This window comes from Oryctolagus cuniculus, chromosome 11, assembly GCF_964237555.1.
Source record: "Oryctolagus cuniculus chromosome 11, mOryCun1.1, whole genome shotgun sequence".
Taxonomy (NCBI): domain Eukaryota; kingdom Metazoa; phylum Chordata; class Mammalia; order Lagomorpha; family Leporidae; genus Oryctolagus; species Oryctolagus cuniculus.
In genome coordinates, this window is record NC_091442.1 from 119,471,704 (window position 1) to 119,484,204 (window position 12,501).

Below are 12,501 nucleotides of genomic sequence, written 5' to 3' on the forward strand. Positions count from 1 at the left end.
GCGACACCCACCCCTCCCCCGGCACCCGCATCCCGCCAGCCGCACGCGGTCACCCCAGCAGCCCACACTCGCTCTGCTGAGCTGGAAGCCCCCTGCCCACCTCCCCCTGCAGCCTGGCCACCGGAGAGACAGGAGCTGGTGTCCCCGGGCCAGAGGTGGGGGCTGGTTCCAGGGGCGCGGTGCTCGGCCCAGGCGCTCGCCTCGTCCCGCCCGCCCTCCAGCGCCCTGGGCGGGGGGCCTGGCACCCTGTGCTGTCGGTGCAGGGAGCTGGGTTCCAGAGACTCCGCGGGGAGAGGAGGGAGGGGTCGTTTCTCTCCAGGTGGCGCAGAGCGGGCGCCTCCCGCGGGCGGCTGACCCGGCACCGCCGGTGTCCCTGTGCAGTTTGCAGATGGCGTGTACCTGGTCCTGCTCATGGGGCTCCTCGAGGGCTACTTTGTCCCTCTCCACAACTTCCACCTGACGCCGGACAGCTTCGACCAGAAGGTAGGTGCGCGGCCCCGTGCTCCCCGGGTAGGTGCGTGGCCCGTGCTCCCCGGGTAGGTGCGCGGCCCGCGCTCCCCGGGTAGGTGCGCGGCCCGTGCTCCCCGGGTAGGTGCGCGGCCCGTGCTCCCCGGGTAGGTGCGCGGCCCCGTGCTCCCTGGGTAGGTGCGCGGCCCCGTGCTCCCTGGGCCCGGAATGCAGGCAGGTGCTCAGGGCGTGCGGTGCCCCACCGCGCCCCAGCGCCTCCCCCACTGTGCTCGTGCCCACCGGCCCTGCCACGTCACTGTTGTCTGCGGTCCCACGCGGTGGCCCTGGTGCCCGTTTCCCTGTCCCCCGTCGTGGGTGATTCGTTCTATCCTTTCCTCTGGACCGAGTGCGCGGTCCCGGGACCCGGGGGGCTGGCTTCAGGGTCCCCGAACGCCGAGCCCCTTCCGTGAGGGGACGGCGCGTGCACAGATCCTCCTGTCCACGTCAGTGCTTTGGTGGGGGGTCCTCAGCGCTGTCTTCTGTGAAGTCGGCGCGTAGACGTGTCGCGTGTTTGCGGGGCGCCGTGTGGTGCTTCTGCCGCGCACGCTGAATCGTCCTGGAAGACCCGCGACGCCCAGCGCTGCACCTGCCGTGTTCGCGGCTGCTGCGCGGGCGTCGGGGGACGGTGGCAGAGACGGCTGCGCACGTTCAGTCCGGAGGCCGGATTCTCCCCGAAGCAGTTCCCGTGCTTGCGTGTCTGAGCCCACAGGTGGGAGGGCTGACTGGGTACACGCCTCCCTTACCACTCACAACACCCCGTGTACTCACACACCCACACACAGCACCCACGTGTGCACTCACACACACACACGCATGCACTCACACACACACAGCACCCTATGCACTCGCACACACACACATAGCACCCTATACATTCACATACACACACACATGCACTCACACACCCACACACAACACCCACGTGTACTCACACACACGCATGCACTCACACACACACAGCACCCACGTATGCACTCACACACACAGCACCCCATACATTCACATACACACACATGCATGCACTCACACACACACAGCACCCACGTGTACTCACACACCCACACACAGCACCCCCGTGTACTCACGCACACACACAGCACCCACGTGTGCACTCATACATACACACATGCACTCACACACCCACACACAGCACCCACGTGTGCACTCACACACACACATGCATGCACTCCCTTGCCCACTCACAACACCCCATGTACTCACACACCCACACATAGCACCCACGTGTGCACTCACATACATACACGCATGCACTCACACACACAGCACCCATACATTCACATACACACACATGCACTCACACACACAGTACCCCCCCCACACACAGCACCCATACATTCACATACACACACATGCACTCACACACACAGTACCCCCCCACACACAGCACCCATGCATTCACATACACACACACATGCACTCACACACCCACACACACAACACCCCGTGTACTCACACACCCACATATAGCACCCACGTGTGCACTCACGCACACACACAGCACCCTACACACACATACATACACAGTACCCCATACATTCACATACACACACGTGTGCACTCACACACCCACATACAGCACCATGTATGTGCACACACACATGCACTCACACACACAACACCCACGTGTGTGCACACACATACACACGCATGCACTCACACACAGCACCTACGTGTGCACTCACACACATGCATGCACTCACACACCCACACACAGCACCCACATGTGCACTCACACACACACAGCACCCTACACACATACACACACAGCACTCACGTGTGCACTCACACACACATGCACTCACACACACGCGCATGCACTCACACACACAGCACCCACGTGTGCACTCACACACAGCACCCTATACACACACACAGCACCCTATACACACATACACACACAGTACCCCATACATTCACATACACACACACATGCACTCACACACCCACGTGTGCACTCACACACACAGCACCCCATACACACATACACACACACAGCACCCTATACACACACAGCACCCCATACATTCACATACACACACACACGCACTCACACACCCACACACAGCACCCATGTATGTGCACACACATGCACTCACACACACACAGCACCCTGCGCACACACACATAGCACCCCATACATTCACACACACACATGTACTCACACACAGCACCCACGTGTGCACTCACACACACATGTGCACTCACACACCCACACACAGCACCCATATATGTGCACACACATGCACTCACACACACAGCACCCTGCGCACACACACATGCACTGGTACGTGCACCCCACACTGTCACACCTCACACACAGCACGCTCACACACTCACACGCTCACACGCTCACACACTCACACGCTCACACACTCACTCATCCGAGGAGGCTCCGAAGGACCTTGGGGAATGCAACCAGAGCTGATCTGTGGATTTCCCAGGGAAGACAGAGCCGACTTGGGCCGGCGGCTTGGGTGGGGTGGCCCCCCCAGCGCCCGCCCCCCCCGGGGGCTCCCCGCCCGCGAGCCCGGCGCAGCGGCCGCCGAGGGCCCCTTTCCAAAGCGTGGCGCTGGCGGCCTGTGTTGCTTCGGACTCGCGGGCGTCTGTCGTTCATTTCCCCAGAGTGCCAGACCCGTGAGTCAGGGAGGCAGACAGCCGCGTCCATCTGGCCGCTCCTGGCACCGGCGGCCGCTGTCGTGGCCAAGTGGCGCTCCCGTCCTGCCTGCTGGGGTGGGTCAGACGCATTGGAGAGGCCTTGGCACGCGCAGTCCGTGTTGGACGGAGGCGGGGCCGGGGGGCCTGAGCAGCCCTGAGCAGGCCCCGAGGGAAGCGGGGTCCCCACACAGCCAGGCCCCTGCGTGCCTGGGGGCCCGCCGTGCCAGGGCTCCCTTCCTGGTCCAGACCGGAAGCGGTGTTTAGCATCATTGGGGGCTGGGTTCCTTCCCAGACAGGCCTCCCCCCGGGTAGCCTGGCCCCGCGGGCTGGGACGCTGTCCTGGGGACAGTCCAGGATCCTGGCCAGGATCCCGCGCGGCCCCCAGGCCTGCGTCCCCTTTTCTCTCCCTGTGGGGCGACGGCCGCAGTGACAGCCATAGAATGTTCCCTGGGAGCCCGTGAAGGGAGGCTGTACTCTGTCTCGGGGCAGCTGGCTGGGTCCCCCGCTGTCTGGGACTGAGCCTGGGCTGGGGCCTCCGCTCTGGCCCTGGGGTCCGTGTGGCAGACCCAGGGCCGGTGGGAGGACCGAGCAGCCCCACAAGCTGCCCGCTCGAGTGTAGTGATTGATGAGTTTGGTTTTTAAACAATTGCATTGGATTAAAAAAAAAACGAGGGACGGCACTGTGGCATAGTGGTAAAGCCATATGGGCACCAGGTCAAGTCCCAGCTGCTCCACTTCCCACCCAGCTCTCTGCTGTGGCCTGGGAAAGCAGCAGAAGATGGCCCAAGTCCTTGGGCCCCTGCACCCACATGGGAGACCTGGAGGAAGCGCCTGGCTCCTGGCTGCGGATCGGCACAGCTCTGGCCATTGCGGCCGATTGAGGAGTGAACCAGCACATGGAAGACTGCTCCCTCTCCCTCTCCATTCCTCCCCACCCCCAACTTTGCCTTTAAAATAAAAATGAATCTTAGGAAAGCGTGAGAGCAGACGTCCGGGCCCTGCAGGTTCCCGTCTCCACATGAACGAGCGGGCGCTTGGGTGCAGATGTGGCTTTTGTGTGAAAGCCGCTGGTCGTGGCTCTCTGGGCCGGCCCACAGGGCCCCTCTCGGTGCAGGCAGAGCTCCCGAGACACGAGATTCCTCTGGAGGAAGATTCCAGAAAGAGCTGTGCGGCTGGCAGGGGCCTCCCGTGGTCAGCTCAGCCGATCCCTGGCCTTTGTTAGGTGATTCCTGCACTGAGGCTGCCGGGGTCTCCAAGCCTGTGCTGTGGGGCAGATTGACGGGTGGGGGGCGTGGCCCCAGAGGTGCCGGGCAGAGCCAGCCACCATTGCGGGAGGGGCTGCGGGGGCGGGGTCTCCATGGGGCGTAGTGGCCGCTCAGCACCCCGGGCAGCTGGCAGGAGCTGTCTCTCCCCGAGCGCCCTCGTCTAACCCGGCCCCCTGCTCGTCGCCCCCTGGCTGGGCAAAAGGCTCCTCCAGTCTCCGGAGACAGGTGGAGGAGTGGGCCGGTCTGTTCCCTCCCTTCCTCCCTCCTCCCTCCCCCCTTCCTCTCTCTGTCTCTCTGTCTCTCTCTTTAAGATTTATTTATTTGAAAGAGGAGGGTGGGAGAGAAATCGATCGATCGATCTTCGTCTGCTGGTTCACTCCCCCACGTGGCCCCAGTGGCCAGTGCCCGGCCGGGCTGAGCCAACCCGAAGCCAGGAGCCTCCTGCAGGTCTCCCACGTGGGTGCAGGGGCCCAAGCCCTTGGGTCATCTTCCACTGCTTTCCCAGGCGCATGAGCAGGGTGCTGGATCGGAGGGCGGAAGTGGGACAGGCACTCCAGGACGGGACGTGGGCATCAGCCCATGGGGCCTCGGGAGGGTCTGTGCCACTTTACAGATGGGGTTGGAGCATTTGGGTGTCGGCAGGGGGCAGGGGAGCCAGGGCGTGGTCCCCCGGTGGGGCCCGGCATCCCTGGTGGGGAAGAGACGGGGGTCCTACGGAACAGACCCAGACCCCGCGTGCAGACTCCCGTGTGCTCCAGTGCTGTCCCCTCCCTCCCTGCATGTCTGGATGCTGGTGCCCTCTGTCCTATCAGCGCAGCGCGGAGCTGGGATGCTGTACCTGCCCCGGGCAGGGCGGGGGCGGGGAGTAGGCTCAGGCTGAGTGGAGTCACACGGGGCCCCCAGCAGCTACCAGGCTGCATCGGCTCCCTGGGCAGGGAACTATGCTCCGCCCTCCCCCAGTGCAGCCCCCCCACCTGGCAGCCGCCATCGGCCTGACTTCAGTGTCCACAGCACCTGCCCAGACCCAAGAGCCCCGGGTCCTGCAGAGACAGCCTGGCCGCTGGCCTTGTCCCCTGTTCCCTCCACACCCGGCTCCCAACAGCACTTCCTGCAGCTGTCAGGGCACTCTGTGTAGGGCTGGACGCCTTTGCAAGGGGCTCGGTGAGCCTCAGTTTCCCCATCTGTAAAGGGGTCGCTGTCACTCAGCATCGTGTGGCCAAGGTCTGGGCAGAGCAGGTGCTCGGGGCCGTGAGCCCTCGAGGGTGGACCACGCACCTCGCACCTGTCAATCCCAGATCCGTGTGGGGGTGGGAACTGTGATTATGTCACCCTCCAACTCTGAGCCCAGCCCTGGGCTCCCATGGTCCTGGCTGTCCCAAAGGCTCAGGCCTCTGTGCACCCACCCTCGTCCTGGAAGTGGAGCAGGGCCTGGCGTGGGGGAGCCGCCCGACCCTGACGCTCCCCCTTCCTCCGTGGCAGGTGCACAACGTGGCGTTCGCCTTCGAGCTGATGCTGGACGCAGGGCTCAAGAAACCCAAGGCCCGTCCCGAAGGTAACGCCCCGACCAGGCCCCAGGAGGGACACAGGGCCTGGAGGGCCGAACGTGGTGCCTCCCACATGGGCCCCGCATCCCCGGGCTCTGCTGGCCCCGTGTCCCGGGTCTCTGCTGGCCCCACGTCCCAGGTCTCTGCTGGCCCCACGTCCCGGGTCTCTGCTGGCCCCAGCGCGTCTTTGTCCTTGTCCTGGGGAGTGGGAGGCCTCGCTGGCAGCGGTGGCTCTGAGGCGGCCGCTGGACTCGGAAGGGCGTGGCCTCTGCCCAGAGCGTTGGGTGTCTCTCCAGGTGTCACTGGGACTGGAAAAGCTTTCTGTGCCTTGAGAGGGCGTCAGAGCTGCGGGATGAGGGCCTGGGGGCGGGGAGCCCGCCCTCCTCTCCATGTGGGTCTGGGTGGCGGGGGCCAGAGGTGGCCCTCCCTCCCTCCACGGCTCGTGACCCGGGTCTGTGCCTCGGGGCCACATCAGAATCCCAGGAGGGCTCCTGAGAGCCCAGGTCCGTCTGGGGCTGTGGGGTGCGCCCGGAACTCGGTTCCCGGTGTCCCTGGGGGTGCTCGTCTGGGAATAGCGCTTTGAGAGTCTCTGCGCGTGGTGGCCGCGTCTGCCAGCCGTGCCCTGGGTCTCTGCAGCGTGGACGGCACCGCCCGCGAGCCCGTCTAGAAAGCTCATGGCAGAGGCAAATGGTAAAGGCACTGATAAGTCCTGTGTGCAGCCGTCTGTGTCCATGTGATCTGGGCAACACAGACCACCCCGCAGGACCCCCACGCACGCTTCAGTGCCCGTGGGCCCGTGGGTGGGATTGAGTGGGTGGAGCCTGCGAAGCTTCTACCCACCCCTCCCCCACATCCACTCAGCAGCACGGTCTGTCCAGTTTTGGAGATCCCTGGAAGGGGTCCCCTCCCTTCTGCCCACCCGCTGTAGCCCCTCCCCGTCCACCCACTGCTCCTAGCTGGTCCCACCCCCCACCCCCCTCTCGGGGTTCCTGGGGGATTCCGTGCCCGCCCGTCTCAGCATGTGTGTGGCTGTTCGTGGATTCTGTTCCCGCCTCCCCCAAGAACGGAAGCCGCGGGGGAGCCAGGGTTCTGTCCACTGCCTGCCTGGCCCGGACACTGCCCATCAGTGTGGGGTCAAAGGGCGCAAGCGTCAGTCAGGGCGTGGGGGAGGGGCTGTGAGCGCAGGCTCCACTCTTCTCTCCTTGGCTGTGTTTCCTTGGGCAGGCTCCTTTACCTCTCTGTGCCCAGGACACCTCACTGGGGGATGGGGGATTGGGGGACGATGCACCTGCCTCACAGGGTCACGGGAGGCTCAGGTCTAGCTGCCCCGTCAGTGTCCCGTCTGTGTGTTGGGGGGAGCAGGCTCACGCCTCTGCAGGAGGTGGGTCCAAGGTGGGGGCCCTCGAGGGCTGAGCCAGGCCTGCTCCTGGCTCCCGTGGGTCACCCTGGTCCCCTGGGAGGGGGCCTGCAGGAGGCCAGGGGCCAGGGCCAGGCCCTTCCCACGCTGCCCTCGGAGGGCCTTTGCTGGAAAGAACCTTGTTCACGGTCCCAGGGCCGAGCGGGCGAGCGTTCAGGACGCACAGGGGAGGGGTGTGGCCCCCAGGTCACCGGATGGGACTCCCGGGCTGGCTGTGGTCACCGGTACCATGGGATTCTCGAGTGTCCCGCTTTGTTCCCCAGGCGACGAGGGCAGAGGGCAGCACGGTGGCCTCCAGGGTGTTTGCCTGCTCCCGCCCCTGCCGCTGGCTCCGTGGCCACCGCCCACCGTCTCCTATCGCCTGCCTGGGCTGTCAGGGAGCTGGCGTGGATCCTGCAAGCTGGGGAGGCCTGGGTTTGCTGACGCAGCCCCTGGGTACCCTGAGCTTGGTTCTGGTTTGCTGTAGGGGTTCACTCATGGGCGGGGGCCTGGTCGTTGCCCATGGGGGTCTTAGTCTCCTTCCATCAGCTCCCCCAGTTCTGCCAGCTGGGGTCCTAGAGTCGCTGTGGCTTGGCCATGAGAAGGGCCGCACCCGGCAGCCTCCCTTGGTGGTTACCTGCAGGGGTGCAGCCAGGGGTGGCTCTCGGTGGAGGCACCGACCTGAGGTCACAGCCCAGGGAAGGACCGGGTGTCTGACCCCCCCCCCCCGAGGCTCACAGGGGAGCTGCGGGTCCCTGACGCCCCTCCCCCGTCACACACGCAGAGGCGCTGGGGCCCGTCCTGTGGCAGGTCCCAGGACCGCTGGCTGCAGCCCGTGTGTCTGAGGGTGGCGCTGTCCGGGGCGTCCTGGACGTGGTGGCCAGCGGTCATTCGTGACTCGGACTGGGCGGCCGGCTCCTGAAATCACATCACACCGACCGTGCCTGTTTCCTCGGCAGATGTGGTGAACTTGGACCTGAAGTCCACCCTGAGGGTCCTGTACAACCTCTTCACCAAGTACAAGAACGTGGAGTGAGGGGCGCCGGCGGCCGCCCCCACCCAGCCCCGTCCCGCCCAGGCTCCTCAGCCCCTTCGCCTGAATTACATCAGCGCTGTGTTAGAGGCCCTGCTGAGATCCGAGGACGAGCAAGCCCCCTGCGTCCCACCCTGCCACCCTGCGTCCCACCCTGCCGCCCTGCGTCCCACCCCGCGGCCCTGCGTCCCACCCCGCGGCCCTGCGTCCCACCCCGCCGCCCTGCGTCCCACCCCGCGGCCCTGCGTCCCACCCTGCCACCCTGCGTCCCACCCCGCGGCCCTGCGTCCCACCCCGCCGCCCTGCGTCCCACTCCGCGGCCCTGCGTCCCACCCCGCGGCCCTGCGTCCCACCCTGCCACCCTGCGTCCCACCCCGCCGCCCTGCGTCCCACCCCGCCGCCCTGCGTCTCCCGGGCTGGGCTCCCCTGGGGGGCAAGGCCGTTCCAGTGCAGTCACGCTGTGCACCTGCAGCCCCACAGGTGACGTGTGTGTCCGCCCGTGGCCCTGGCCCCTCCTGGCACCTCGCTGCTGTATCACGTGGGGCCTCTGCACACGCACCGGGGGCCCAGCCGCCGGCTCCCTCCCTGTGCGCGGTGCGCTGGGGCGGCCTTGGGCTGCTTCTCTGGACCTGGCTCTGAAGTGCACCTGCCGACAGAACCTTCCCGGCTCCTGACTGGGACTGGGTGCGGCGGGGTCGTGTGGGTTCCCCGAGGGCTGTGGGTGGCCACGTCTACCAGGAAGTCCGAGGTGGAGGAGTGGGTGCCGCTCCTCCCCGCGTGCTGTGCCGGGGCCTGGTCTCTCCTGAGAACCCCGGGCGTGCCCGGTGTGACTCCCCTGCCTGACCTCATCCTGGTCCTCAGGGCCAGGACCGCAGCCTGGGGAATTGGGGGGGACCCACGAGGCGGGTGGGCAGCCGGACACGAAGCGTTCGCATCATTCTCCCTAGACCCCCAGCAGCATCTCTGTCAAAGACGCTGGGGCTCGTTTGCCCTGGCTGCCCTGGCTCTGAGGAGGATCAAGGATTGCATCGGCTGCGTGTGCTGGGCCGGCCCCTGGGGCCCCCTTGGCCTTGCTCACCGCCGGCCCCTCCCCCCGCCACAGCCCGGTGCTGGCTAACGTTACGTCGGATGCCAACACGGAGTTGCAGAGAACACTTGAATATGCTCCTTCAGCCCTGTGCTGTTGCCAGGCTGGGGATGGGTTCAAAATAGCCTTTTTGACGGAGGTGGCTTTGCCAGCAGGGGCGAGAAATAATTAAAACGGTATTACGGCGGCTCCCGCGGGACGCTGTGACATTAAAGAGCCACGGTGACAAAATATCCGCGGCTCAAACTGCCTGTGCCGTCTGTGCCGCACACGCACAGACACAGCAACCTGGAGCCGGGCCAGCTCAAGGCCCTGCCTTGCTCACCCCAAGGGTGTGGGGACAGGGACGGGCCTTGGTGTCCGGCTGCGGCGGGCAGCTCCAGCCCGTCCTGTGCCCGCCCGCTCCTGGGTGGGGGGTGTAGGCTTCCTGGCAGCCCCGGCCTCTCGCCCGCATCCTGCCCATCTGTGCTTCGAGGGCTGAGGCGGTGGGGAAGGGAGACTGGCACGGATGTGATCTCTCATCCAAGTGGCTCCCAGGAGGGCCCCCTCGGGGCTCCCTCACCTCGGAGCTCTGCCTGCACCTCCAGTTCCAGCCGGAGCCCATGGTGTGGCCAGGGCCAGGCGGAGGCGAGACTCAGGGCCAGCTCTGCTTTGCCCACCCTGAGCAGTGCCAGGGTTCCTACTGGCTCACTCCCCAGATGGCTGCAACAGCCAGAGCTGAGCCGGGCCGAAGCCAGGGTCTCCCACGTGGGTGGCAGGGCCCCAGGCACTTGGACCGTCTTCTACCACCTTCCCGTGCACATAAGCAGGGAGCTGGAACGGGGCAGGGCAGCCGGGGCTTGAACCTGCGCTGTGACTGGGGGGCCAGCATCGCGGGCGGCGGCTTAGCCCTCCCGTGGTTCCTGATTCGCGGAGGTCCTGGTCCCCTGGCGCCACGTTCTCGGGGGGCTGTTTTTCTCTGACCTGAGGCTGGCTGAAAGCCTCGGGGGTCGGGCAGTGGCGGGGTTCCGCTCGGTCCCTGAGCCAGGGCGCCCACTGGCGTGGAGCTGCCTGCAGCCCTGGAGCCCCCGTGACAACTGGCCAGCGTTATGCAAGTGCCGAGCGGGGCCCCGCTGTGCCCTCCTTGGCTGCAGCACAGAGCTGTTTTATTTTTAAGCAACCGAATCCTCCCCCCAACACCCCCGAGGGCCAGTGTTTTATTGTCTTTTTAATTGTTTAAAGCCACGCTCACTTTGGATTTCTGGATATTAAATAAAAGCCTCTGAAACCTTGGCTGCGCTTTGATGAGGCCGCCTGGCTGACAGGAGGAAACGCGTGTTCCCAGGGTTCCGTGCCGGGGCACCGTGCGCTGCCGTTTGCGCCAATAAAGCTCTCCCGGCTCGGGGCCGCCTCCGTCTTTTCCGGCTGCCGTCTGCGTCTCACACGCAGTGGTCGTTGCTTGCGCCAGCCCGGTGCTCGGCGCCGGGGCCAGAGCTCACCTGGAGCTGCCCGTCGGAAGAGCTGGCTCACAGCCCTTGCTGTGGGGGAGGGGGCGCTCTGGGGCCCTGGAGCCTCGCCCGGGGCTGGGGGAGCCGAGGGGGGAGCCGCAGCTGCAGACGGTGACTAATAAGGAACAGACCAGGGCAAATCCAAACCAGAACCGGACGCGGCTGCTGTCCCGGAGAGGCTGGATCAGAGCGGTCGTCGGGGACGGGATGGGGTGGGGTCTCCCTGCCCTCTGGGAGGGGCGTGGAGAGCCAGAAAGTGACCCCTCTGGGCTCTGCTGGGCAAGGGGCCCTGGGTGACCCGCGACGGTGGCCTGACCCCGGGCCCCACTCGGGCCCTGGCAGAGGTCGGAGGTGGGGGGTGTTTCGGGGGGTTCTAACTTTCCTCTACAAAACGGTGTTAAAACCGGGGCTTCGGGGGCTGGTTGCAAAGGGGACAGTGCTGCTTTAGAAAGACCTAGACATGACAAACCACGGCTGGAAAGAACCTGGGCTTTAGAGACCCCCAGTTCCAAGCTGACTTTGTCCCCGTGCGACCCACCCCCAGGGGTTCACGAACCCCAACCTCCGGCTCCACCGGGGCTCCCTCGGGCAGCCGTTCGCCGCTGCGGGAGGTGCTGCCCTTGGCAGGTGGTTGGCAGTGGCTGGAGACTGAGCTGTCACAGCTCAGGGAGGGGTGGCCGCTGGCATGGGGTGGCAGGTGCAGGCCCGGGCTGTGTGCCGGGTGGCCAGGACAGCTCCGCTCCCAAGGCAGACTCCCCTGCTCCAAACCTCCACTGTGCTGAGGTCGGTGTTGGCAGCCAGGTCCCAGGGCCTGTCTCAACCGGGCCCTCGGTGGGAGGGGTTCATCTGTTAACATCCATGAGGACGAAACACCCGTAGACACCCGCGCTCTGTGGCCAGGTGGGTCCAGGGCCCGTCTTCTCCTGGGTCCTGTTTAATGTGCACCGAGGCTCTGGTGTGTCCACTCCTGTGGTGAGGGGCCAGGAAGACATGGACTCCTGCTTTTGCGCACATGGAGTGTGCGTTCAACTGTGGAGGGCACTGGGGGCGGGGCAGGGGGTGGCTGCCCTGCCCAGGAGGGACTGGGGAGACTGGGGGTGATGTGGAAACCCCGCCCCCAGGAGGTGGTGGCATTCAAGCCCCGCCCCCAGGAGGTGGTGCCATGGAAGCCCCACCCCCAGGAGGTGGTGCCATGGAAGCCCCACCCCAGGAAGTGGTGACGTGGAAGCCCCGCCCCCAGGAGGTGGTGATGTGGAGCCGCTGGGAGGAGGAGCAGGATCTGGGGGCCTCAGGTGGGGACTGGGTTGCTCTGGGCGGCCCTGACCCTTTGGCTTTTATGGGGTGGTCTTCATCCTGGTCTCCAGTCGACACCCTGGTGTGAGCAGGGTGCTCTCAGGGAAGGCCCCGCCCCCATACCTGTCACCTCCCCGGGGCCTGCGTCCCCTCCTTCCCTCATGGTGGTCTCTGGGAAACCACAACCCGACCTGGCCACCTGTCCTTGGCATG

The 12,501-nt window shown here is 65.7% G+C and overlaps 1 protein-coding gene across 4 annotated transcripts in view; it reads left to right on the plus strand.

The window, feature by feature from the left end:
- PARVB (parvin beta) overlaps positions 1 to 10,780 on the plus strand; it is an 85,339-nt gene extending 74,559 nt beyond the window's left edge. For all 4 annotated transcript variants that reach the window (XM_051840923.2, XM_051840925.2, XM_051840927.2 and 1 more), the window contains exons 11-13: positions 382 to 483; positions 5,928 to 6,000; positions 8,348 to 10,780. In XM_051840923.2, coding sequence (XP_051696883.1) covers positions 382 to 483; positions 5,928 to 6,000; positions 8,348 to 8,424 — 252 coding nt within the window. In that variant the 3' untranslated portion in view covers positions 8,425 to 10,780. The remainder of the gene's footprint in view (positions 1 to 381; positions 484 to 5,927; positions 6,001 to 8,347) is intronic.
- Positions 10,781 to 12,501: the final 1,721 nt, after the last annotated feature.